This window comes from Brassica rapa, chromosome A03 (genome assembly GCF_000309985.2).
Source record: "Brassica rapa cultivar Chiifu-401-42 chromosome A03, CAAS_Brap_v3.01, whole genome shotgun sequence".
Lineage (NCBI taxonomy): Eukaryota > Viridiplantae > Streptophyta > Magnoliopsida > Brassicales > Brassicaceae > Brassica > Brassica rapa.
This window is the reverse complement of record NC_024797.2, coordinates 1,435,142-1,455,897: the sequence shown is the minus strand read 5'-3', so window position 1 is coordinate 1,455,897 and position 20,756 is coordinate 1,435,142. Positions and strand designations below refer to the sequence as shown.

The following is a 20,756-nucleotide window of genomic DNA, read 5'->3' as shown; positions in this document are numbered from 1 at the left end:
CAAATTTACAAAACCTTACTACCTTTTTTGACGACCACACTTTATGAGAGTTATGAAATAATATGCTGCCAATATCATATCCTCTATGAAATTGCACAAGTAATAGAGAAATTGGTTTGTTCATCCAATTAAAAGAATATAGAATTTCGTTTTGTGGTAAAAAGACTCTTCACACATTTCACAAACACTCGCTCAAAACAAGCCGCACGTAAGGATGATTTTTGTTTGTTTGTTTACACATATTCTCGTATTCATCTAAGCTTTCTTGTCTTTCCAAGGCTTGAGAACACCAACAACGATCACAGCAACAACAATGAGAAGGATGATGATTGCAATACACATCCATTTTCTTGAGTTCTTTTGTAAGCTCTTTGCTCTTTGGAGAGCCGTGTTTCCCGATTGCACGTGATCTACTGCACTTGACACCTATAATTACCAAACAAAAATTCATCATCATTTACCTATTACAATCCTGAGGTCATCACTCTTTATTTTATATCAACAGCATCACATATATAATTATATATATCTAACTTCATCTTAACCTTGCTTATGCCTTCTTTTTTTTTTTTAAGAAAATCTATTTTGATCCAACAGAAGCAAACATAACACCAAGTTACCTGAGATTCAATGTTGTCAAGCATCTCTCCTTGTGCATCAACCAAAACTGCCATATCCATGAAAATCTGCGAAACAAAAGCGAACCTGATTAATCTGCCTTAACGCAAATGACTCCATACAATGGGTAATAGATTGCATCAAGATTAAGTTCAAAGCTGTTCCATCTAGTGTAAGAGAATAATGAAGTCCAACCATACTTGTTGTAAGTCAAGAAGTTTCTTTTCCAAGTCTCTGACAGCATCATGACGTTCTTGAATCTCCGCCAATGTGTCCATTACCTGGAAGGGAGATGAAAATAAATAAACATCTTATAGCATGTTCAATCAAATCTTGGATTGTTTTTATACATTTTAACACATATATCAAACCTGTCCTCTTCCTTGCTCCTGAATCGCTTTCTGGAAGATCTGTTCGCTGTTTCCAGTTTCAATCAACTCATCAATTGTCTGTAAACAAAAAAAAAAGGCACAACATGAGTTCTTGTTCAAAACTCTTGAGACTATAATAAAACTCAAGACTCTACTTTACTTACATCTTCATCCGCTCGCTGTCCAGTTACTAATGCAATTGAAAACACACACAGAAACAATAAGACGGAGACGTAAGAAAAGGAAAAGTAAAGCAATCTCATAACATACATACCTGTAAAAACACGCCTGTCAACAACCTCGCGGTACTCTTGTTGGATGTTTTCTCTTAGAACCTAGAACAAGTCACACTATCAATCTGAGGAAATAACAGTTTCCATATAGTTCTTGATAACTCACCTGAAACTCGGCCATCTTGTCTTTTAGCTTCTTCTTCAAGGAACTGTTGTTCAGTACAATAAGATTAATGACTGAGAGAACAAAAGGAGGTTCACAATAGATTATCCAACTGAAACATAAGAATACTCACAGTGTGGTCGCTGTTCTTGATCGATCCACACCAGATCCTTTCCCGCACCCAGGTTTTTGTCTATTTGCCAAGTTCTACAACATTTTTGAATGAACATTAATATATAAGAAACGGATCAAATCAACAGCATGATTTGAGTGACTCTACCTCTCTGTCCAGCTCCTCGAGTTTCCCCTTAATGAAACGAGCTATACTTCCCACTTCATCAACGTCTTTTTCCATTTTCTTCTTTATTGCTGTTCATTATTACATACGGAGCAGCAACACAGAGAACACCAGACTATATGTAAGGCTATGGCAAACCATCAACACTAATTCTAATACTAAAGCTTCAAGCCGATGAAAAAAACAAGAATCATGGCTACTTAAAGGTTCATCTAAGTTAAGATCTATCCGTTGTCGTCTTAAGAATTTTCCAAGTTTTAGAAATATAAAGCGAAAGTTCGTTATGTCCCCCGCTAGTACAAGTACACGATCCAAACTTATTGCTTCTATCAAATAAATCCCCGAAACATACCAATAATTATATTCACTGACTTGCAGCAATAGTTCTGGAGGAAGATGAATGAACAAAAGATATAAGAGAAAAGAGACAAAACACACCCTTCATGGCGGGAGCTTTGGTCACAGCCTTGGACTCCTCATGAGCAGCCTATAGGGTTTTAAAATCGGTAATACAAATGAGAAGCCACAGCTCACTCATGAAGATAATTAGAGTAAGGTAGCAAAAAAAAGAGGTGATTGGTTTATAATAAATACCTGAAGTTTCTTTAGAAGCTTATTTAGCTTTTCATATTGTTTGTCAATATCTTGAACCTAATAATAAAGAGAGGAACACACACTTTAGGTAGTAGAGCAGATGGTGAGGTAATTATAGAAGAACTCTGTTTGTTTGTTTTTTTTACCTTTTTGAAGAAATCATCTAATCCTTGATCTGCTGCTCCTTGTTCCCCTAGCTCCACATCCCCTTCTCTAGAAGATTGACCCCTTGGAAGCTCAAACGAACCCTACAGAACCAAAGCCATTAAAATTCAGTAGAACAAAAACACAATTACCATAATAAACCCTCATAAGCATACAGCTGGGGACTGCACAAGTGACTAAAATTATATCCAATAATCAGTAAGTCATATCGTTACAAACCTAACTCAAGTCAGATAGCTCTCTACACCATTCAGATTCTACTTAAAAAAGAGTGAAACTATAATAGGATGGTCAAACCATACGAATTTCGATAAAAATCTCACCTTTAGAAGATCGTTCATCGTATGGTGCAAAAAGACTTAAGTTTGGTTTTGGTTTTGGTTTTATACAACAAGAACGAAGAAGAACACGACTTTGATTGTGCCAAGGTGAGAAGAAGACGTGGCTCTGCGCGACGAAGATGTTAAACCGGAAACGCCGGAAAAGTGTCGATCTTAGTGAGACAGAATCGAGAGAGGAAAGTGAAGGAGAAACGGATCTGGCTCAGTCCGAGACGAGAGTATTGGTAATCTTAGGGATTTTAATTTTTTTTTTTCCAAACCGGTTTGGTTTGGTATGTACACACGGATATTTCCGACACGCCGTCCTTGTCCAGCTCAAGACAACTCCTTCAGCTGCCTGAAAGAATATTTATATAAGGGTACTTACGTCATTTGAATCAGCTAATTATCTAATGCGACGCATGTGCACTGACGCCAATACACCTAAGGAATATGAAGAGTGGATTGACAGATCAAACATTCTGTACGCGTGGACCCCAGAGCAACTAACGGCTGATATTCTTGATATATTATTAATAATTGTTAACGACGAAAATTATCAAAATGGGGGTGTAGCTCATATGGTAGAGCGCTCGCTTCGCATGCGAGAGGCACGGGGTTCGATTCCCCGCTCCTCCATCTATTTCTGACCGAATTACTCGTTGGCCTTTTTTTTTTTTGAATTAATTTACTCGTTAGCCATTTACGTGTAAGCTTTACACGTATTCAAAATCCTAATGGAAAAATTCTCCGATATGCTGCTCCTTTTCCCCGATCTCTTGTTAAAAAATATATTTTAAGATACTGCTTTGTTTCAGGTTTCGTAAAACATTTTCATGATTTGACGAATATATAATTGGTAACGTTTTTAGCAACAACAAAAACATGATTAACATAATTCAAGTTTAGTAAAATATGTTAAGATTCGTTCGTTATATAAAGGCTTCATAATTCAATTTAAAATATTGCGAGTGCATTTGCACGTACAATATCTATAGTCGAAAGTTTCTAAAAAAACTTATAAGTAACTTTTTCAAAGGGTTTCGAACTTATAAACTTTGTAAAAACTCAAGATTGTTATACATAAAAGAACATTAACATTGCTTTATTTTAGATATTTGAACTGGAGATGCCTTTGCATCGTGTATCAACTTTGGAAGCAAAGGAATGTTCTCCACAATCACCTTGTCCTCCCACCACTATCCATCGTCAAACTTATCGACAAGGAGATGCGAAACACCATCACTGCTAGGAGGAATAGGAAGCACTTCCTCAACCTCATGTCCAAGTGGATGCACTGATTCTAGGATCCCTTCATCTACACCCTGCAGTTATTCCCTTGTTTTTTAATTTTTTTTTGGCAAAGGCATAACATAAATTAGATCTACTTTGTTTGTAAATCTAAACCTTCGTTTTTATGATATTTACCATTTATCAAAAAAAAAAGTAGCAACAGGACAGGAAAGATAGGTTGGGGAATAAAGGAAGAGAAAGAAGAAAAAGATAATTTGCATGCCTAAGATAAGTGGTGAATTATGCGAAAATGAAACAACGTGTAAACTTCTTCTTTTTTGCTCATTTCATAAGTTTGAAGCATGCCGATTGTAAAAGTAAAGTTTATAGCCATATATGGACCATTATTTATATCCAATTTCTTATATGATATATCCTATTTAAATTCAATGATTCTACGAAAAAGGTATTGTAAGCTTCTTGTAATCGATCAAGCATGTTTAAGATGAAAACAAGCCATGGATGGCATTAAGTGACTGCGGAGTAAAAGCAAAGGAAAAAGTTAATGTCTTCAAATTTACCATGGTACTATTTAACAATGTACCATGTAATCATGTATGTGTGGGAGACAAAAGAGTTAATGGAAAATGATAAAAGAAGAGACAAAAGAGAAAAGAAAAAGAGTAATATATCAAAAGAAGATAAATAGGGATCACTGCTTGACAGCAGATCCAGTTGCATGCTGTCTAGACTATAACTGCCTCCCCATCTAAGCCCTAAATATAAATCATGCATTACCGCTTTTTATCTTATAAAATATATTAATTATTTCAGTTTGAATGGATGTATCATATGATTATATACATGGTGTGTATATAGCATATGCATATGTGGCTGTGGACACATAAACAATATTCTAAGTTTCGATCGGCATGCAACGAGGTTATGTGCCTAAGCACTTAAAACATATATCTCTAACAGTAACATAAACGTTATATTTCTCGCAACAAGAAATGTAGCTTTCTCATACAAAACTTACATAATTTCCAAAACATTACCGAAAACAAGCAATAACTAATATCTTTGCTCAAACTGAGGTTGGCGTGGATAATGCTTAATAAGACTAGCTCTATACTATATTATACATACACTCAATCCAATAATAAAATCATTAAAACCATGTAAGCGATCTCTCTCTCTCTAAAATATAGTATACATCTTCCATCTGCCACATGATCCGACGCATCAACTTATGAAAGAGTCCAAAACCAAGCTACCAGCTAGAACTACTCGACATGATCTGTTTGCTTGGAGGAGTTCGAGTTTGAGCTAAACAGTTGAAGTTGATGATCACCACCCTCTAGAAACAAAGGGTATCTCGGAAATAGAGAGCTCATAGTTTCCACCGTCTGTGGATTGAGATTATTATTATTGGACAATGCGACAGTAACGTTGCCAGATTGGTCCAGAAGTGACTGTTGGAGTAGTCCGAGGTTGTAATGACAAGAACTGCTGCTAGGGAAATAAAGCTTGTCTCTATGGTTTGAGTTCGAGAAAAAATGATGATCAATATCAAACCCATGACTCTCAAGATTCAAACCTTCTCTCTGGATCGTATCAGTTCTTGATGAGCAGCTTCCAAGATCGAAACTTTCAAAAATCCCGGGGAAAGATTCTCCGGCGGCTGCGGCGGCGGCGAGATTAGGGTGAAAACCAGGTGGGAACTGCAAAGGGGGAAGCATAGCGACGTCATTTTGAGCAGCTTCTAAGAGCCAGTCAATGACTTTGCTAGGCTGACTTAGCCCTAATCGTTCTTGAAGGTCGTAGAGCTGAATCGCTGTCGTAGCCGACAATCGTATCCTCCTGTCTCGAAGACCACGAACTGTGCACACTTTGCTGTGTCTGTCTTTGCCTCCGAATATTCTCGAGGCTCTCACGATTCTCGGATTTTGCCTCAACGAAGACAAAGAAGTGGCTTGATATTGATTATCGCCTTCTTGTTTTATTCCCATTGAGTTGGTTCTCATCCTTTGGTATTTTATCGAAGGATCTGAAACAAAAAAAAAAACATTTGAATAAATCAAACTTGAGATTTGTAATCACATGAAATGAAAGCAAATTCAATTGTAAGCAACAAAAACGGATCAAGATCAAGAAAGTATGAGAAAAAAAAGCTTTTAGTAAATTAATCGAACTGCAGATCAACAATTTAATTGCTATAAATTTTCTATGACAAAAAAAGATCCCAAGTGATTCAAATCTATATAGATACATCTAAAACAATCCAAAGAGATTCATGGACTCCAGACAAATTATTGCAAAGAAAAAGAATGATACAACTTACAGTGGAAACCTAGTAAGCTTGAATCCGCTAAGTTTAGACAGATCGAGTGATTCTTGGTCACATAAGTTGAAGAAAAAGATAAGAACCTAGATGATGAAACACGTAAAGTTAAAGTAGAAGTGTGCAGTACATGATTGACGCTAAGAAAGAAATGATATATTTAATATATATACTCTCTAATTCCTAGCTAGGGTTTTAGTTGGGTGTGAAATGAATTTACAGACAAGGGTATAAAAGGAGCCTAGACATTCTTATCGAAACGTTGTCGACGGACACAAAAGATGCTATGGGTTTCCACGGTTCCACCTATACTAATAATAGATAGGATTAGATGGTTAATCAAGATTCAAAACATTATAATTGGTTCAGAAATTATGCGCGCACACACACACAAACGTATCTGATTATTTAGATCCTGAGATTCAAATATTAATCCACTTCAATGTATTTGTTACCGTTTACCTGAAACTTATATATCTTCCCTTCCATTCTACTAACATTTTTTTCTTTCTACTAACATGTTTTTATAAGAAAATTCAAATTTTCATTACACATTCTCTATTTCCTTTTATCATTCTAAGCCATAGTTAATAATAACTAGGTACCAACTTATACTTTTGGAGCAGAGGCAATTCAGTTATTTATGTATCCTTATAAATTTATCATCATGAGATGATCCCAATTAAGTTCTATAATGATATACATGTTTGTGGTCGTACATATTACAGTAGGCATTTAGATTGATAGCTAAAATGGTTGGTTTTAGAGGATGGACCAAATGAAAGAGAGTAGGTTTTTGTTAAAAGCATCTTGTATATATAATATGCCTTGATACACAGAGAGATTCATGGACCACTATATGAATGGCAGTGAGAGTTTTGATGATTCTTTCTAGCATTTATTTTAGATATACACTCAGTCCACACAGAATTACAATAATATCAATTTGCTTATAGCAAAAAGAAAATATCAAATTCTTAATTAAAGATTCCTGTGAATGTACCATTTTCTGAAAAATGACGACATGCTTACGTATCAATGAACGGTTTTTCTGATTTTTATACTCAAGTTAAATAGAGCTCCATTTCAACATAATTTCAGGCGAATTTTTTTGAACATTTTCTTGAAGAATTTCTAATTCTGAATAATGAATTTACCTAAAAAATTATAATATTCTAATTTCTTACCACACTGCTAGATATATATTACTGTTTTGCTTCTACTAAACACTTTAAATAATTGTAGTTTTGATTTACCAATCAGACCACAATGTACAAGTAGCTTGAATAAATGTGTATATCAGAGATTGTGAAGTTTCTCTAGTTGGGACTAAACATCATATTCTCTATCTTTCACCAACTGCAAAACCCACATTGTGTGCAAACGGTCACAGACAGTGCGGTTGAAACGCTTTAGTAACCATAAAGAAAGTTGGAATATGTGTACGTAAAGACTAATGCATTATCACAGACACGTTTTGGACCAAAAATTGCAAACACAGAGTGTTAGACCACCTCCATCGGGGGACTCCTAAGTGGAGTTTCAATCAAAAAGAAAAAAATAATAAATGAAAAAGGCAAAAAGAAGAAAGGACCGCGTCTTAAATTGGGCTTTTTAGGACTGGTAAGGAACCCTTACGTGGCAAAATCCTATTCGACCATCCCTTAATTTCTCTCTCTCCTTCGCCTCCCTAAACCATCTCCTAGCGAAACCAGTTTGGCTTCCTCCTCCATTCTCGATCAATCTGTCTCCAATCTGAGAAACCGAATCTATTTGGGAGCTTATCAAACGGCGATCAACAACAGTGAGATCCCTAACCTCTCGCCGGACGACGCTGTGGAACGCGACTGCCTCGTCTTCCGCTCTTACATCTCCCTTGGGATGTGCTCTGTATTCATTGATGAACGTGGCCGAGATCCACAAGTCAAGTAAGTCTTCTGACATTACTACTCACGAAACAGTCCAATAATGGGAAGTAAAAGCCATGTGCTTGATTGGTTCATAGAAAGTAACTAGAGGAACTGGGAATATTCAATCATGTAGCCATTACATGTTAAATAGTCAGTCATGAACATGTTTGATCTGATCATCTTGAGGACCGACTGTTACTGTCTGTTTCCTTGGCTTTTGTTTGAAATCAGAACATATATGCCTTAAGCTTCAAGAACATTCTTTACTGATCTAAAACTGCTTCCTTTTGTTGTTGCAGGGAGCGTGCAGAGACTGATATATCTGTTCCACATGCTCCTGTTCGAGGTTTGTTTGCTCAAAGGAGCGTGCAGAGACTGATGTTTGCTCAAAGGTGCGTTTTAGATATTTAGAATGATATCAAGACTCTCTATGCCAATGTTTTGAAGTCATCTGGAAAAGAAGTATCTGCACAAAACAAAGAGTTTTGTTAACATATATGTTCATTGTTCTTCTATTACCATTGCTCAAAGTTTAAAAGTCTTTGATCTGAGTAGATAACATATATGTTCTTACTTGCAGCTGCTACAAAAGGTCTTGGAGAGCAAAAGGCTAGTGATTCAACTGAAGGCAAGGATCATGATGACCACCGTAAAACACTCTTCCCTCTTACATTTGTATAAGATATGTGCCATGTTTGTTTCTAATGTATTCTGAATCAGTCTATTTACATGTTTTGTTACAGTGGCAAGTAGGAAAAGTATGCTGATGCTATTGAACGTGAGTTTGAAGGTATTTCAACACATTCCTCTCTGTGAGTCTTGACAAAGTATATGAATCCAAATCAGAATGTTATAGAAAGAGTTTGCTTATGTATTATTTTTCATATTCCATGTATCCAATCATTCAACTTTAAAAAAAAACTTAAATTTTTTTTAAGAAACCTCAATGAGGTTCTCCCATTGGATGATGAGAAAATTAATTAGACTACTAAGGGTTCTAAACTTTTGAAATCACTAAATTAACTATTAATTTATTCATTAGAACCTATAAGGGTCTCTAACCAATGGACTTGCTCTTATTTCTCTTTAATCCTGAGCCGTCGTTCTCTGTCTGTACGACAGTAAATGCAAAAGGCACATGCCGAGAGAGAGACAATGACATATCCTTGCCAGAGACAGAAGCAAAACAGTTGAAAGAAACAGTCGTTTGGGGTAATATCTATAAAACACACACATCCATGAATCAATGCAGACAAAGTTTGGTGGCATTCTGGCTTTTCACAGTCTCTGCTTCTTCTTCCTTTTCATTTTTTTTTTTAATTTCTTTTTCTTGTCGCTGATGAATCAGAAAAAGGGACCGCAAGAACACAGGCACTACTACCTGTTTCTCTCTGTGTTATTACATAAGCAACCATTTCTAATAAAACTAAAGACTTGAAACAATCATGAGTTTATCATCATCATAGATATGCGTAAAGATAGGGAGAATGTCTGAACAACAATCTAATTCCTGTGAAGAAAAATAGTGTGTCTTGCAGTACATTAAGCTACTACAAACCTTATTAATAAAGCAAACCATGGAAAATCTTTTGTCGGTAGAGAAATATCACACGCAGTCCTTCGCCCATCAGCAAGTCAGAGACTACAAGAAAACCTACAAAGGAAGGCGATAACAATAACCATTTAAATGAGTATTTTGACGATTGAAATTTTCTTATTTTAGGCAGTAAGACGTGTACAAGAATAATTTTGGATTACTAAACTGTTGCAGCAGTATTATACTGTACGCTAAAGCATAAATCAGAGACACTATCTATCTGAACTTGCCATTTCTTGATACTGCTACAAAAAGATTCCGTGTAACAATCTACAATGTCGCAGCTAAACTAACTGAGCTTCAGAAATTTCATCTAGCTAAGACCAAAATGACAAGTCAGGCTCTCTGAAAGAATACATTTAGCCAATATAACATTCATTTGCCAATTTTAACCGGAAGTAACCATCTACTATAATCCAAAAAATCCCCAACGAATACATATCGTTTCAATACTCACAAGACCATAACGTTCATAACATCCAAACTCATTCTACAATACTCAGTGAATCAGAACAAACATAAACCTCACAAGTTTTTGACAATCCCATTGACCTTTAGCAATCAAACAAACTCCTCACCTTTTTTTTTTGTTACTCGTAGCCTCCGCCACGTGCGTTCTCATCCTCCTCAACAGTGGTCGTCAAGTAAACCCTAGGGAAGTCCCTCTCCTCGAACGTCTTCTTCTCACTCATCATCTCCACCACGTCCTCCTTCTTCAACAGATATCGCCTGATCGGCGGACGGTTACGCCGCTGATCTCTACCGTGGTACACGATGTTGTACACCGTCTCGGGATCCGACGTCGGCACGATCGCCTCTTGATCGATCGTGGCGGGGCATCGGATCCTATACTCCGTCGCCTTCGGAACGGATTCGAGGTACTCCGGGTGAGCGCACGGTCCGGTTATCTCCCACGGCTTCTTGACGTATCGCCTGAGGGTTTGCACGAGGGAGGAAGTCGCCGTCGCTACTGATTTCGCCATTGATGAGAGAAGCTGAGCTTCACGGATTTGGCTGAGTAAAATGGAGAAGAAACCGGTTTGATTTGGTTTGATTCTGAAATTCTTGATTGGTTCGACATTAAACCGAGATTTAACCTCTTAAATGAAGGATTGGTTGATATTTCATGGGCTTATTTATTAGTGGGCCTCAGAATGGGCTTAACCATTTACATAAACATAGAAATGAGCTTGAAGCAATTCAGATCAAATACAAAACCCGACCGGTTTAACAAAAATCGAAATAACCGGTCTAATCAGATTTCTGCAAATTGGAGACAAAACCAGAAGCAGCGAAAGCAGCCGAGCCACCGAGAACGGAGACTAGAGCCACCACGAGCTGAACCACCACTTGCCAAGAGTAATCTTCAGGGACCAAGTAGACGAAAACCGGTCCGAGAAGGAGTAAACCGAGGCTCAGGGTGAATAACGTTCCAGGCGTTTCCGGGTTAGTAGCGGCGGACAAAACGCCGAACTCCTCTGCTTTGGTGAGCAGTCCAAGACGCTCGATGGTGGATAGAGAGAAACCTGATTTCTCGGCTAAGGACAAAAGTCCAGCCTTTTCGGCTTTGGTCAGAAGCTTGAGCTGCTCGACTCTTGTCAGTAGCTTCACCTGTCCACTTGTTGTACCCTGCTGTGTAACAAAGACTTCAATTATATTAAAGCAAACGATATAAAAATTGAAAATTTGAATTGTGTATTACCTTCTTTGAGGTAATGGTTCTTGTTGCAGAAGGTGAAGGCTTCTTATTCGCCATGGAGTGCACTGATAAAGACGAACATATTGAATTAGCCGCCATTTTGTAACACTCTCTCTGGTTTTGTCTGAAGCTTTTTTTTCTCCGATGGAGGAACCAGAGGTTGTAGTCTTGTAGATGAGATTGTTAAGATTGTGTTGTGCACGTGTTCGATTATCGTTGGTCGCCTTCTCGCGGTTTTGTCTGGATGGAATCACTCCATGTCAGTTACCAAAAAGAGTTTTATTAGTAAAGGTTAGTTTCGTAATTTAATAAGCCCTAAACCCTTAAAAGGGTTAATAGATGCATTGAAGTGACATACCGACGATTTCTCGATCAAAAGTTTCGATTTTTAGCAAGCAGCGATGGCGAAGAGTGTGATCTCAATGGACCAGCTGAAAGCTTTGTGGCACTCTGAGGTCCACGATGAACGAAAGTGGGCTGCTAACATGGTAAAGTCTCTTGCTTTCCTCCCTCTATGGGTCTGTCTGTAGTTTAGTTTGATTCTGAACTGAGTTGATTCTGTTGTATGTGTTGTGACTTAATCATGGGGGTTTCTCTAGCCCTTTGATTGAATTGTTCTGGGTATTACAGCGATTGTGAATTCGGTTTAGGATGCTATCCTGAATTGGTTCAATTGGGTCTCTTAGAGATTTAGGGTTTATCAGTCACAAGTCTATGCTTTTGGAGTATTTGATTCGTTTTCTTGTGATGCTCGACTTTGTTGTATTCTTATAATCGAAATCTGTCTCTGACACCAAGCTCTTTTGTTTTTGGTTGTTGTGTCTCTTCTTGTTGGTGCAGAAACTTGTAAGAGCACTTGGGGTGTTTGCAGGAGGAATCTTCCTCATGCGCAACTTTGGTGATCTCATGGCTGTCTGAAGAAGAAACCTGATTACTATGGAGGAGAGCATCTCTTAGTTTTTCACTGTCTCAGTTTTTTGTATTTTTTTTCAATGTCTCTCTATAGAATAAGGAATGGTTTTAGTTTCTGATTTCACCAGTGTGATATCAAAATATCTCAGTTGAAGTTTTGTTATTGTTTTCAGTGACTGTGATTCTTATGTTATGCTAAAGAGTTTACTTTTCATGCACAACCAGCTCTAATTATGTTTTAACCTTATCACCAAGCTTATAATATGTCTTTATCACATCAGTTTATGAATTAACAAGATCGGTGTTGATGGTTTGTTCTCTGGCTAAGCTTCAGTGAATCTCCAATGGATTTTGACTCTTTTTTCTTTTTTGCCTTCTTAAGTTATCTTCTTTTAGGAAATTCTGCTGAACTCTTTGAAAATTTTCATGTTCTTCAATTAAATAACACTATAGATGATCGTTGGAAACAATTCAGCTTGAATCAACGTTTGAATGACAGGACAATCTAATTTAATTGACCGCAGGTAAACTTGTATAATACAAAGCTTGGGACTTTTAATTTAGCAAAGCTCTAGATAAAAACATTTCAACTAGAATCAACGTTTTAATGACAGGAAAACTAATTTAACTGACCGCAGAAACTTGTATAATACAAAGCTTGGGAGTTTTAGTTTAGCAAAGCTCCAGACAAAACATGTTAAAGTTAGAATTATTGAGATGTCTTGTTGTTCTTGGAAATGTCTTGGAGCAATAATCTTGTCTCAGCAGCAAAATCAACCGGAGCAACACCTCTTACAGTTATCCTCTGTCTCTTCTCACTGTTATACTCTTGTTGAGAAACACTAACACGGAAGAGATGAGCTGACCACGTAGCCTCTTTCAGTTTTGTCTGAAACTCATTCGCTTCACCTTCCTGGTGAATACCGAAGTAACAATTACATGTTAGATCAAGAACCTGGAGAGTTAAGAATGTTCTAAATCGTTGTATATGGTTTTAGTTTCCTTACCTCTGATTTTAGAACATTGAGTTCATCAGCTGTGCATCCAATCATTTTCTCTGCTTCATCGTTGAATCAGAGAACCAGGCTTCACCAGTTGAATCAGAGACTTTCACCGCCATTATGTACCTGATCACACCAATAAGCAACACAATTAAAACCAACAAGATCCAATCTCTATTCTTGAGTGGAAATTTTTAATGGATCTCAGTATTATCTCACCTTAAACTGCACTCTTCATCCTTTTTCTGACAACCTTCACACCAATAACCAGAGTCCATCGCTTCAGTCACTTTCTTGTTGCATGTCTTGCAAGCACGGTACCACATTGCCTGGTCCGGCTTGATGAAGCTTATGTAAGCTCTAGTACTGAAGAATACAGGCTGCAATACAAACACAAGACCACATCAACCAAGTATTCATTCTCCTAGCTCCTAATATGTGAAAGAGTTTTAAAGTACCTTGTCCTCGCCTAAAGAGGGGTTGGTTGTGAAGTGAGAGAGACAGACTCTGTCAGAATACATGGATCTTGATCCATTATTGGCAGAAGGGCTCATCCCAGAGCCAATAGCAGACATAGACATCTCTTTACCTTCAGAGTCATACCAAGATTTCAACTTTGTAGCTTCTGGTATATCAGGATTTACCACCACGTCGCTTTTGCTGATAGTGGAGAGTGAAACACCTGGAGGAATCGGTTTCTATCAGCAACCAATTTGACAAAATGCCTATTTTTTTCTCAGAAAAGAAAATTTAAGATTTTACCTTGAAAATCTCCAACTTTGAGAGACTTGATCGCAATAACAGGGTACTTATCAGCCATGTCTAGAAGCTCTTGTCCTAAGTCAGTAGCTAGATCGTTCCAAAGGGACACCACAACGGTTTTCTTCGTCTCATCAGCTAAAACTATATCCCTCTTTGGGATCATCTCATTGTCACTCTTTCTTCTAATGCTCATGGTTGGAGAAACGCTTTGGACAACACCGATAACATCTGAAAATGAATTAACAAAGTAGCTCATTATTATCCTAACTCAGCGTTTAAAGACAACAAGAATTATATATAAGAGATGGCTCTTACCAACAAGCTCCTTCTGATTCACGTATGGACCCAACTCATCAATGGGTACAAAGTTGAATTTTGTCTCGGGGATAAACATTTCTTCACTCCCAGCTTCTTCAACCTCTGAGTACTCATTCAGAGTCATCTCATAATCGTTCTGAACCGTCTTGAACTGCTTGTTAGCAAGCTTAAGTGATCCTCTCGATATGTAATAGACCTTTCCCTTCTGGAATGTGTCGTAAAACTTCTTTGCAGCTGCGTTAAACATCGTCGCCTGAATCTGCGTTCCCTGGATTTCCATCAATAAAATAAAATCAGTCACAGAAAATCATCAGAGCTAAATAATTCATCAAAGGAGTCTTACTTCCTCGTCAGTGAGTTCCACATTGAAGACACATCCTTCTCCCCTAGCGTTTTTGTAAGTTCTCAAGATTCCTTTGTTTGTGACACGGACTTTAATAGTCCAACTTCCTTGGTAAGGGTTCAAGGACACAAGGGGATGGACCCTCCTGGTCATAGCCATTCTTGCAGCTGGTGCAGCGCTACAAAAAAAAACACAGAAAAAGTCAATATTAAGCATTTGACTTAATATCAAGCAAATAAGTTTTATCAAAACAAAAACAAAAAGTTACTTACTTTCCCCTCTGCTCATTGATTATCTGTGAAGCTGACTTGGCGACAAACTCCTGCTTCGGTTTCAGCATTATACCCGTAGAAGCTTTAGTCTTTATCTCTGAGTCAAGTGCAGACGCAACAGCCTCGCATTTTGTCACAAGCAAATATCTGAAGATAAGAGAGACAAGACACAAGATTAGTTCTGTTTACTTAAACCAATTTACTAATTTCTATCAAAGAAGCAGTAAAGATTATTACTTTTCTCCAGATTTGCCTGGAATATCGTTGGGGGTATAATCAAGGAGCTGAATCAGACCAAGATTCTGGATTTTTCCAGAGACGATCTCAGATGTTAAAGTCGCAGGCAACATTGCTTTGATCTTGGTCTTTCCATCATTAGCATTAAACCTGAGAAACAAAACCACAAGTCAAATACATTTCATCCAACGAATAAGATTCTATAAACTCGATTCGCGCAGTAATAAACCCTAATTTTGTATTCCAAAACGAAATTAAACAGATCTAGTGAATCAATCGCAAAGGAAAATCAAGCTTCGAGAAACCCCAAATCGATGAAATACGAAATCATCTGTGTGGAAAGTAAAAAGCTAGATCGAGAGCCATAAGAAAACACTTACGTGTATCGATTTCCAACGGGTTTAAGATCCACGAGTTGGACGACGATCTGAGGTTGAACCGAGGAGGAATCGAGGGATAATACTGACGCGATACCATCTTGGGTCACTGAGTTCTCCATCTCTCTCTCTCTCTCTATCTCTCGATCTCTGACTCTTTTGTTGAAATCGAGCTAATGTGTGTTGAGAAAAACGAAAGGAAGTAAAATGGTTTTGTAAGCTAAGCAATTACGCGGGAGCTATTAGATTTTTGGTTAATTTTTCCCGCTGTTTTTTTTAAAAAAGTTTCGCCGCCTCTTCATGTGTCTCTTCCTATTTTTTTGGCGCCTTCTTTTAACCCAACTAGAAAATAATACATCAATACGGTGCCATTTAAAAGTAATACGTAGGAAATCCAGTAACGCGCTCTCGATTCTATAAATTTCTCATTAACGCGAAAAGGCACAGTATTTGTCATGAAATAAGAGCAAAACAGAGGATTTGGAATTTATACTCCGAATGGTAATATCCGTCCTCTGCTCTGAAAATACTTTGCATCTGAAAATGAGAACCTTTGACATGATCTTTGGTTTAGTTTGTTTCTCAAACACCTAAAACCTGAGAGCCGAATATGACCTCTGGTCCACCTTTATTGCTAATGCTTTGTTCATTGGAAACCATAGGTGTTATTATTATACCTTGTAGCATTTCTGTTATGAGCAACTCTTCTTTACTAGGTATATACAAATGAGTTTTTAACATATACAATATTCGTGGTGATGCCATCAGAAAATGAAGAACAAGCCATATCAATATATCATCAAAAATAGTATTATGATATACATCTATAATCACTATACAAAATATTGTAATTTAGAGATTAATCGTTGCACGACAGTAATGGGCCGGGCCTTTTGCCGACATGTAACACGTTGCTTTCCGGAATCCGAGATTCAGCTACCCTACGTGGGCCAGCCGTGTATTCTCTCTTTCCCCGCAGAATCTTTCTCTTTCATAAATATACTCTCGTCGGGAGAAATACTTATATAAACAAAGCGAGCGAATAAATCAAACGAAGATTATAATAAATTTATAATACTCGAGACAGCATCAATCAATCAATCTGCTTTTCAAAAAAACCAAAATTGGATTTGGGAATTTTTCCGGACGAGTGAAAAAGCTTCGTGCTTTGGTGCGTCGATTGTGTGTGTGGTTTCTTCTCTCCTTTCGCTTTTCGCATCGGTTGCTCGGTTGAAGGTTAGGGTTCATGTTCTTCTTATTCTTGATTAAATTCTCTATTTCATTTCCATTGTATTCTTCGCGGACCGTGAAAGCAGTAGTATAAGCCTTGATTTTGGATTTGTTGTGATTCCCATTTTGTTTTCAAAACTTGATTTCGAGTTTGTTTAAATGAAATGATAATGAGATGAATGTGTAACGAACATGAATAATTAGTAAAGGTGTTTGTTTTCCAAGAATTTGATTTAAGATTAAATATTTAAGTGCCAAAGTCTTTCTTTTATGTCTGGTTCTTAGTCAATTACAATTAATTTAGTTTGAGTCTGAGCAAAACAAACATTTATTTTTCTGCTAGTCTTTCTTTTTTAATTGTCAGCCTTAGTAATTTTTGGATATTTGTGATGCAAAGTCGCTTTCTTTCTCTAATGAAGACCATTGTTTTTAACTTGGTACTTTTTTCTTGACAGGGCAGAAGATTTTGTCTTTTATAGTTGAAGTGGGTTTTGTACAAAACTTATTCAGATGGATGAAAGATATGCACTTTGAATAAATAGTACACGAATTTTCTTGTCTGTTGGACCTGACCAAGCCAAGAATCTTTGTGGGGGCTTCTGATTGGCTCGAGCTTCTGGAATTATCATCACACGTGTCGAGTTGCAACGTAAACAAATGGAGGACGATGGAGAAATTGGGATGTTCAGCAAGAATCCATTTGAAACGGTTGAGTCTCGCGGGTTCATCTTCACTTGCTTTGTTGCTGCCCTTGTTGGTATTCTCACCATAGCCTACACTGCTTCTCAGTGGCGAAGGAATATCAACTTGAGCTGGACAAAAGCCATCGCCAGGTCGAAGAAAAACCCAAAGGCACGGCACAAGACTCCTGTCGCCCCGCATAGCTGGGAGCGCGACTCTGTATCCCGTGCCAAGAACTTGAACTGCTCTGTGTGCTTGAAGTCCATGTCGCCGTCTCAGACAATTGTAGCCTCTGAAAGTGTTATCCACAGGTGCACCGTCTGTGGAGCGGCAGCTCATTTTAGTTGCTCTTCAAGTGCGCCTAAAGATTGCAAATGCGTCTCCATGGTTGGATACGAGCATGTGGTGCACCAGTGGTCAGTGCGGTGGACGGAAGGTGCTGATCAGTCTGACGAATCCTCGTTTTGTAGCTACTGTGACGAGTCGTGCAGTAGCTCCTTTCTTGGGGGTTCTCCTGTATGGTGCTGCTTATGGTGTCAACGTCTTGTCCATGTCGACTGTCACAGTAATATGTCAAATGAAACAGGTGACGTTTGTGATCTAGGCCCTCTTAGGAGGTTAGTTTTGTGCCCTCTCTACGTTAAGGAACTGACACGGAATCCCTCTGGAGGGTTTTTGAGCACGATCACGCATGGTGCAAACGAACTCGCATCTACGGTGCGTGCCAGTATCCGGATTCAAAGCAAAAAATACAAGCAAGGTAATGAAACTTCGGCTGAGTCAGGTAATAGTGGTAGCAACGGTGATGAATCGACGGAAAGCACAGCTGATACAGGTCCGGCTGTTGTTAATGGCAACCATGCCGCGTTGGAAAACTCAAGCAGCGTTGTGAATGGAGGTTCCTCCCAAGGGGATAGCGATAGCAGTGGCAAGCTGGAGAAGAAGCCTAGTGTTAAAAGAAGCGGGTCTTTTGGTAAAAAAGATGAATATCAGGGACTAAGGTCGAAGCTTAAGTATGAGCTTGCTGATTTGCCTCCAGACGCAAGACCGTTGTTGGTTTTCATTAACAAAAAGAGTGGTGCTCAACGAGGTGATTCTCTTCGGCAGCGTCTTAATCTTCTTCTAAATCCCGTGCAGGTAAGAGTATGCTGCCTTTTATATTTTTACTCCTTCATTGCCTTAAGTTTGTTGATGGAGCCGTTTGGTGCAGGTGTGTGAATTAAGTTCAGCGCAGGGACCAGAAGTGGGACTTTTCCTCTTCAGGAAGGTTCCTCACTTTAGAGTTCTTGTTTGTGGTGGAGACGGCACTGCTGGTTGGGTATTGGATGCCATAGACAAACAGAATTTCGTCTCTCCTCCTGCGGTTGCTATCCTTCCTGCTGGAACCGGGAATGATCTAGCCCGGATATTGAACTGGGGTGGTGGTTTGGGTTCTGTTGAGAGACAAGGAGGCTTATCTACAGTATTACAGAACATAGAGCATGCTGCAGTCACTGTCCTTGATCGTTGGAAAGTATCGATTCTGAATCAACAAGGAAAACAACTCCAGCCGCCAAAATATATGAACAATTATATAGGTCAGTTAAACTCACAACCTCTTGGTAATATTCTTCAATTATTTATAAATTTCTTGCTTACATTGTGAATCTTAATAGGGGTTGGGTGTGATGCGAAGGTAGCCCTTGATATTCATAATCTACGGGAGGAGAATCCAGAGAGATTTTATAGCCAGGTGATCAATAAAGTTCAGGACTCCTGCCATTAGTACCTTTAATAATCGTATGATTTAACTGGCATTATTTTAGAGAAGCTGAAACTGACATTTGAATGCTTTCCATGTGCAGTTTATGAACAAAGTCCTATACGCTAGAGAAGGTGCAAGGAGTATAATGGACAGAACATTCGAAGATTTCCCTTGGCAAGTTCGAGTTGAGGTGGATGGTGTTGACATCGAGGTTCCTGAGGTAAATCACATAAAACTAGTTTACATAATAATAGTTAATGATGTAACTTCTCTATGCTATATCTTTGAAGGATGCGGAAGGAGTACTTGTTGCAAACATCGGAAGTTACATGGGAGGTGTGGATTTATGGCAGAATGAAGATGAAACATATGAAAACTTTGATCCGCAATCTATCCACGACAAGGTAGTAGAAGTCGTGAGTATATCTGGAACGTGGCACCTTGGAAAACTCCAGGTACGATAATGATCATCTTACATTGCATGTTCTCTTGTAAACCTAACATCAATTTTTCTTTTCTTCACATCTTCAGGTTGGCTTATCTCAAGCAAGAAGGTTAGCTCAGGGGCAATCAGTTAAGATACAACTTTGTGCGCCGTTGCCTGTGCAAATCGATGGAGAACCTTGGTCTCAACAACCATGTACCTTAACCATATCGCACCATGGCCAGGTCTATAAGAGTTCTAGATCAAAACCGACTCTTAATTTTTTTTAAGCTTGAACCATTTTTTTTGTTAAACTGATGTTTGTTTTATCAATGACATTCACTTGCAAACAGGCTTTCATGCTAAAAAGAGCAGCGGAGGAGCCACTGGGTCACGCAGCGGCTATAATCACAGATGTTCTAGAGAATGCAGAAACAAATCAAGTGATCAACGCTTCACAGAAACGAGCTCTGCTTCAAGAAATGGCTGTAAGGTTAACTTAAAAGGAAGAAAGTATTGATTTCTGCTTCAACTGGTTAGTCACTGTGTAATAGAAGTTTTCAAATATATGTGTATTTACATGTCTCGTCTCTCTGTCTATCGAATGGAATGTTAGACAAGTCTTGGAGATCGAACCCGCTGAGTGCAGAAGCGGGTTCTATGTGGAAGTAGGAAAAAACAAAGAAAATGGAATCTGGTTTCCAAGATTTTTTGGCAGTTCTCATAGTGTTGTAGTGTCATGAGTCATGACATGAATGGAACTGATACAGAGCTTGTTAAATTATCATTTTCAGAAAGAATCATGTAAATATATTATATCATAAAGCCTGTTATTTTTCTTAGATTAGTTTATTTATCTTGTAAATGTTTCCCACTCGTAAAACCTCAGAATATAATACAGTTTGGCTTT

At 38.1% G+C, this 20,756-nt stretch overlaps 8 protein-coding genes and 1 non-coding gene across 16 annotated transcripts; 4 read left to right on the top strand and 5 right to left on the bottom strand.

Annotated features, from left to right (window-relative positions):
- Window positions 1–58: 58 nt before the first annotated feature.
- LOC103855758 (syntaxin-132) lies at window positions 59–3,101 on the bottom strand. 2 transcript variants are annotated; one of them, XM_009132784.3, is made up of 13 exons: window positions 2,766–3,077; window positions 2,424–2,525; window positions 2,278–2,334; window positions 2,122–2,170; window positions 1,666–1,754; window positions 1,519–1,592; window positions 1,389–1,431; window positions 1,264–1,324; window positions 1,154–1,179; window positions 990–1,067; window positions 819–899; window positions 621–686; window positions 189–426 (listed from the first exon to the last, which is right to left on the bottom strand). In XM_009132784.3, the coding sequence occupies exons 1-13, from the start codon at window positions 2,781–2,783 to the stop codon at window positions 256–258; spliced, it is 915 nt and encodes a 304-aa protein (XP_009131032.1). In that variant the 5' UTR covers window positions 2,784–3,077; the 3' UTR covers window positions 189–255. The 2 variants fall into 2 exon arrangements, with proteins under 2 accessions (XP_033144931.1, XP_009131032.1); XM_033289040.1 differs by having other exon boundaries at window positions 59–426; window positions 1,154–1,324; window positions 2,766–3,101.
- Window positions 3,102–3,328: 227 nt separating this feature from the next.
- On the top strand, window positions 3,329–3,401 carry TRNAA-CGC. The gene has a single exon. It is a non-coding gene; the product is annotated as a tRNA-Ala (tRNA).
- Window positions 3,402–4,946: 1,545 nt separating this feature from the next.
- Window positions 4,947–6,609, bottom strand: LOC103855757 (transcription factor TCP17). The gene is made up of 2 exons (XM_009132783.3): window positions 6,340–6,609; window positions 4,947–6,045 (listed from the first exon to the last, which is right to left on the bottom strand). The coding sequence occupies exon 2, from the start codon at window positions 6,020–6,022 to the stop codon at window positions 5,282–5,284; it is 741 nt and encodes a 246-aa protein (XP_009131031.1). The 5' UTR covers window positions 6,023–6,045; window positions 6,340–6,609; the 3' UTR covers window positions 4,947–5,281.
- Window positions 6,610–7,887: 1,278 nt separating this feature from the next.
- LOC108871367 (TSA1-like protein) lies at window positions 7,888–9,902 on the top strand. Of its 3 annotated transcripts, XR_001958097.2 has the most exons (5): window positions 8,010–8,267; window positions 8,549–8,641; window positions 8,830–8,898; window positions 8,993–9,039; window positions 9,372–9,902. XR_001958097.2 is itself a non-coding variant. In XM_018657914.2 (4 exons), exons 1-4 carry the CDS (start codon window positions 8,221–8,223, stop codon window positions 9,070–9,072), a joined length of 243 nt encoding a protein of 80 aa, XP_018513430.1. In that variant the 5' UTR covers window positions 7,888–8,220; the 3' UTR covers window positions 9,073–9,237. The 3 variants fall into 3 exon arrangements, 1 of the variants encoding a protein (XP_018513430.1); XM_018657914.2 differs by lacking the exon at window positions 9,372–9,902 and having other exon boundaries at window positions 7,888–8,267; window positions 8,549–8,595; window positions 8,993–9,237; XR_001958096.2 differs by lacking the exon at window positions 9,372–9,902 and having other exon boundaries at window positions 8,016–8,267; window positions 8,993–9,237.
- Window positions 9,649–10,884, bottom strand: LOC103855756. 3 transcript variants are annotated; one of them, XM_033289045.1, is made up of 2 exons: window positions 10,425–10,884; window positions 9,649–9,903 (listed from the first exon to the last, which is right to left on the bottom strand). In XM_033289045.1, the coding sequence occupies exon 1, from the start codon at window positions 10,827–10,829 to the stop codon at window positions 10,437–10,439; it is 393 nt and encodes a 130-aa protein (XP_033144936.1). In that variant the 5' UTR covers window positions 10,830–10,884; the 3' UTR covers window positions 9,649–9,903; window positions 10,425–10,436. The 3 variants fall into 3 exon arrangements, with proteins under 3 accessions (XP_033144936.1, XP_018513428.1, XP_033144937.1); XM_018657912.2 differs by having other exon boundaries at window positions 9,649–9,905; window positions 10,428–10,884; XM_033289046.1 differs by having other exon boundaries at window positions 9,649–9,904; window positions 10,431–10,884.
- A 69-nt stretch (window positions 10,885–10,953) lies between these two features.
- Window positions 10,954–11,785, bottom strand: LOC103855755. Of its 2 annotated transcripts, none has more exons than XM_009132780.3 (2): window positions 11,549–11,785; window positions 10,954–11,475 (listed from the first exon to the last, which is right to left on the bottom strand). In XM_009132780.3, exons 1-2 carry the CDS (start codon window positions 11,642–11,644, stop codon window positions 11,098–11,100), a joined length of 474 nt encoding a protein of 157 aa, XP_009131028.1. In that variant the 5' UTR covers window positions 11,645–11,785; the 3' UTR covers window positions 10,954–11,097. The 2 variants fall into 2 exon arrangements, with proteins under 2 accessions (XP_009131028.1, XP_033144935.1); XM_033289044.1 differs by having other exon boundaries at window positions 10,954–11,482; window positions 11,547–11,740.
- A 23-nt stretch (window positions 11,786–11,808) lies between these two features.
- On the top strand, window positions 11,809–12,675 carry LOC103855753 (mitochondrial import receptor subunit TOM5 homolog). The gene is made up of 2 exons (XM_009132779.3): window positions 11,809–12,033; window positions 12,386–12,675. Exons 1-2 carry the CDS (start codon window positions 11,947–11,949, stop codon window positions 12,461–12,463), a joined length of 165 nt encoding a protein of 54 aa, XP_009131027.1. The 5' UTR covers window positions 11,809–11,946; the 3' UTR covers window positions 12,464–12,675.
- Window positions 12,676–12,911: 236 nt separating this feature from the next.
- LOC103855752 (replication protein A 70 kDa DNA-binding subunit B) lies at window positions 12,912–16,347 on the bottom strand. The gene is given in 11 exon segments (XM_009132778.3): window positions 12,912–13,370; window positions 13,465–13,532; window positions 13,535–13,584; window positions 13,678–13,838; window positions 13,917–14,140; window positions 14,221–14,448; window positions 14,536–14,806; window positions 14,882–15,059; window positions 15,154–15,300; window positions 15,391–15,540; window positions 15,771–16,347. Coding segments are annotated over 11 exon segments (1,800 nt in total). The 5' UTR covers window positions 15,890–16,347; the 3' UTR covers window positions 12,912–13,166.
- Window positions 16,348–16,772: 425 nt separating this feature from the next.
- LOC103855751 (diacylglycerol kinase 1) lies at window positions 16,773–20,698 on the top strand. Of its 2 annotated transcripts, XM_009132777.3 has the most exons (9): window positions 16,773–17,003; window positions 17,453–18,815; window positions 18,889–19,255; window positions 19,334–19,410; window positions 19,523–19,642; window positions 19,713–19,877; window positions 19,954–20,091; window positions 20,200–20,381; window positions 20,463–20,698. In XM_009132777.3, exons 2-8 carry the CDS (start codon window positions 17,655–17,657, stop codon window positions 20,347–20,349), a joined length of 2,178 nt encoding a protein of 725 aa, XP_009131025.1. In that variant the 5' UTR covers window positions 16,773–17,003; window positions 17,453–17,654; the 3' UTR covers window positions 20,350–20,381; window positions 20,463–20,698. The 2 variants fall into 2 exon arrangements, with proteins under 2 accessions (XP_009131025.1, XP_009131024.1); XM_009132776.3 differs by having other exon boundaries at window positions 20,200–20,693.
- The last annotated feature ends 58 nt before the right edge of the window (window positions 20,699–20,756 follow it).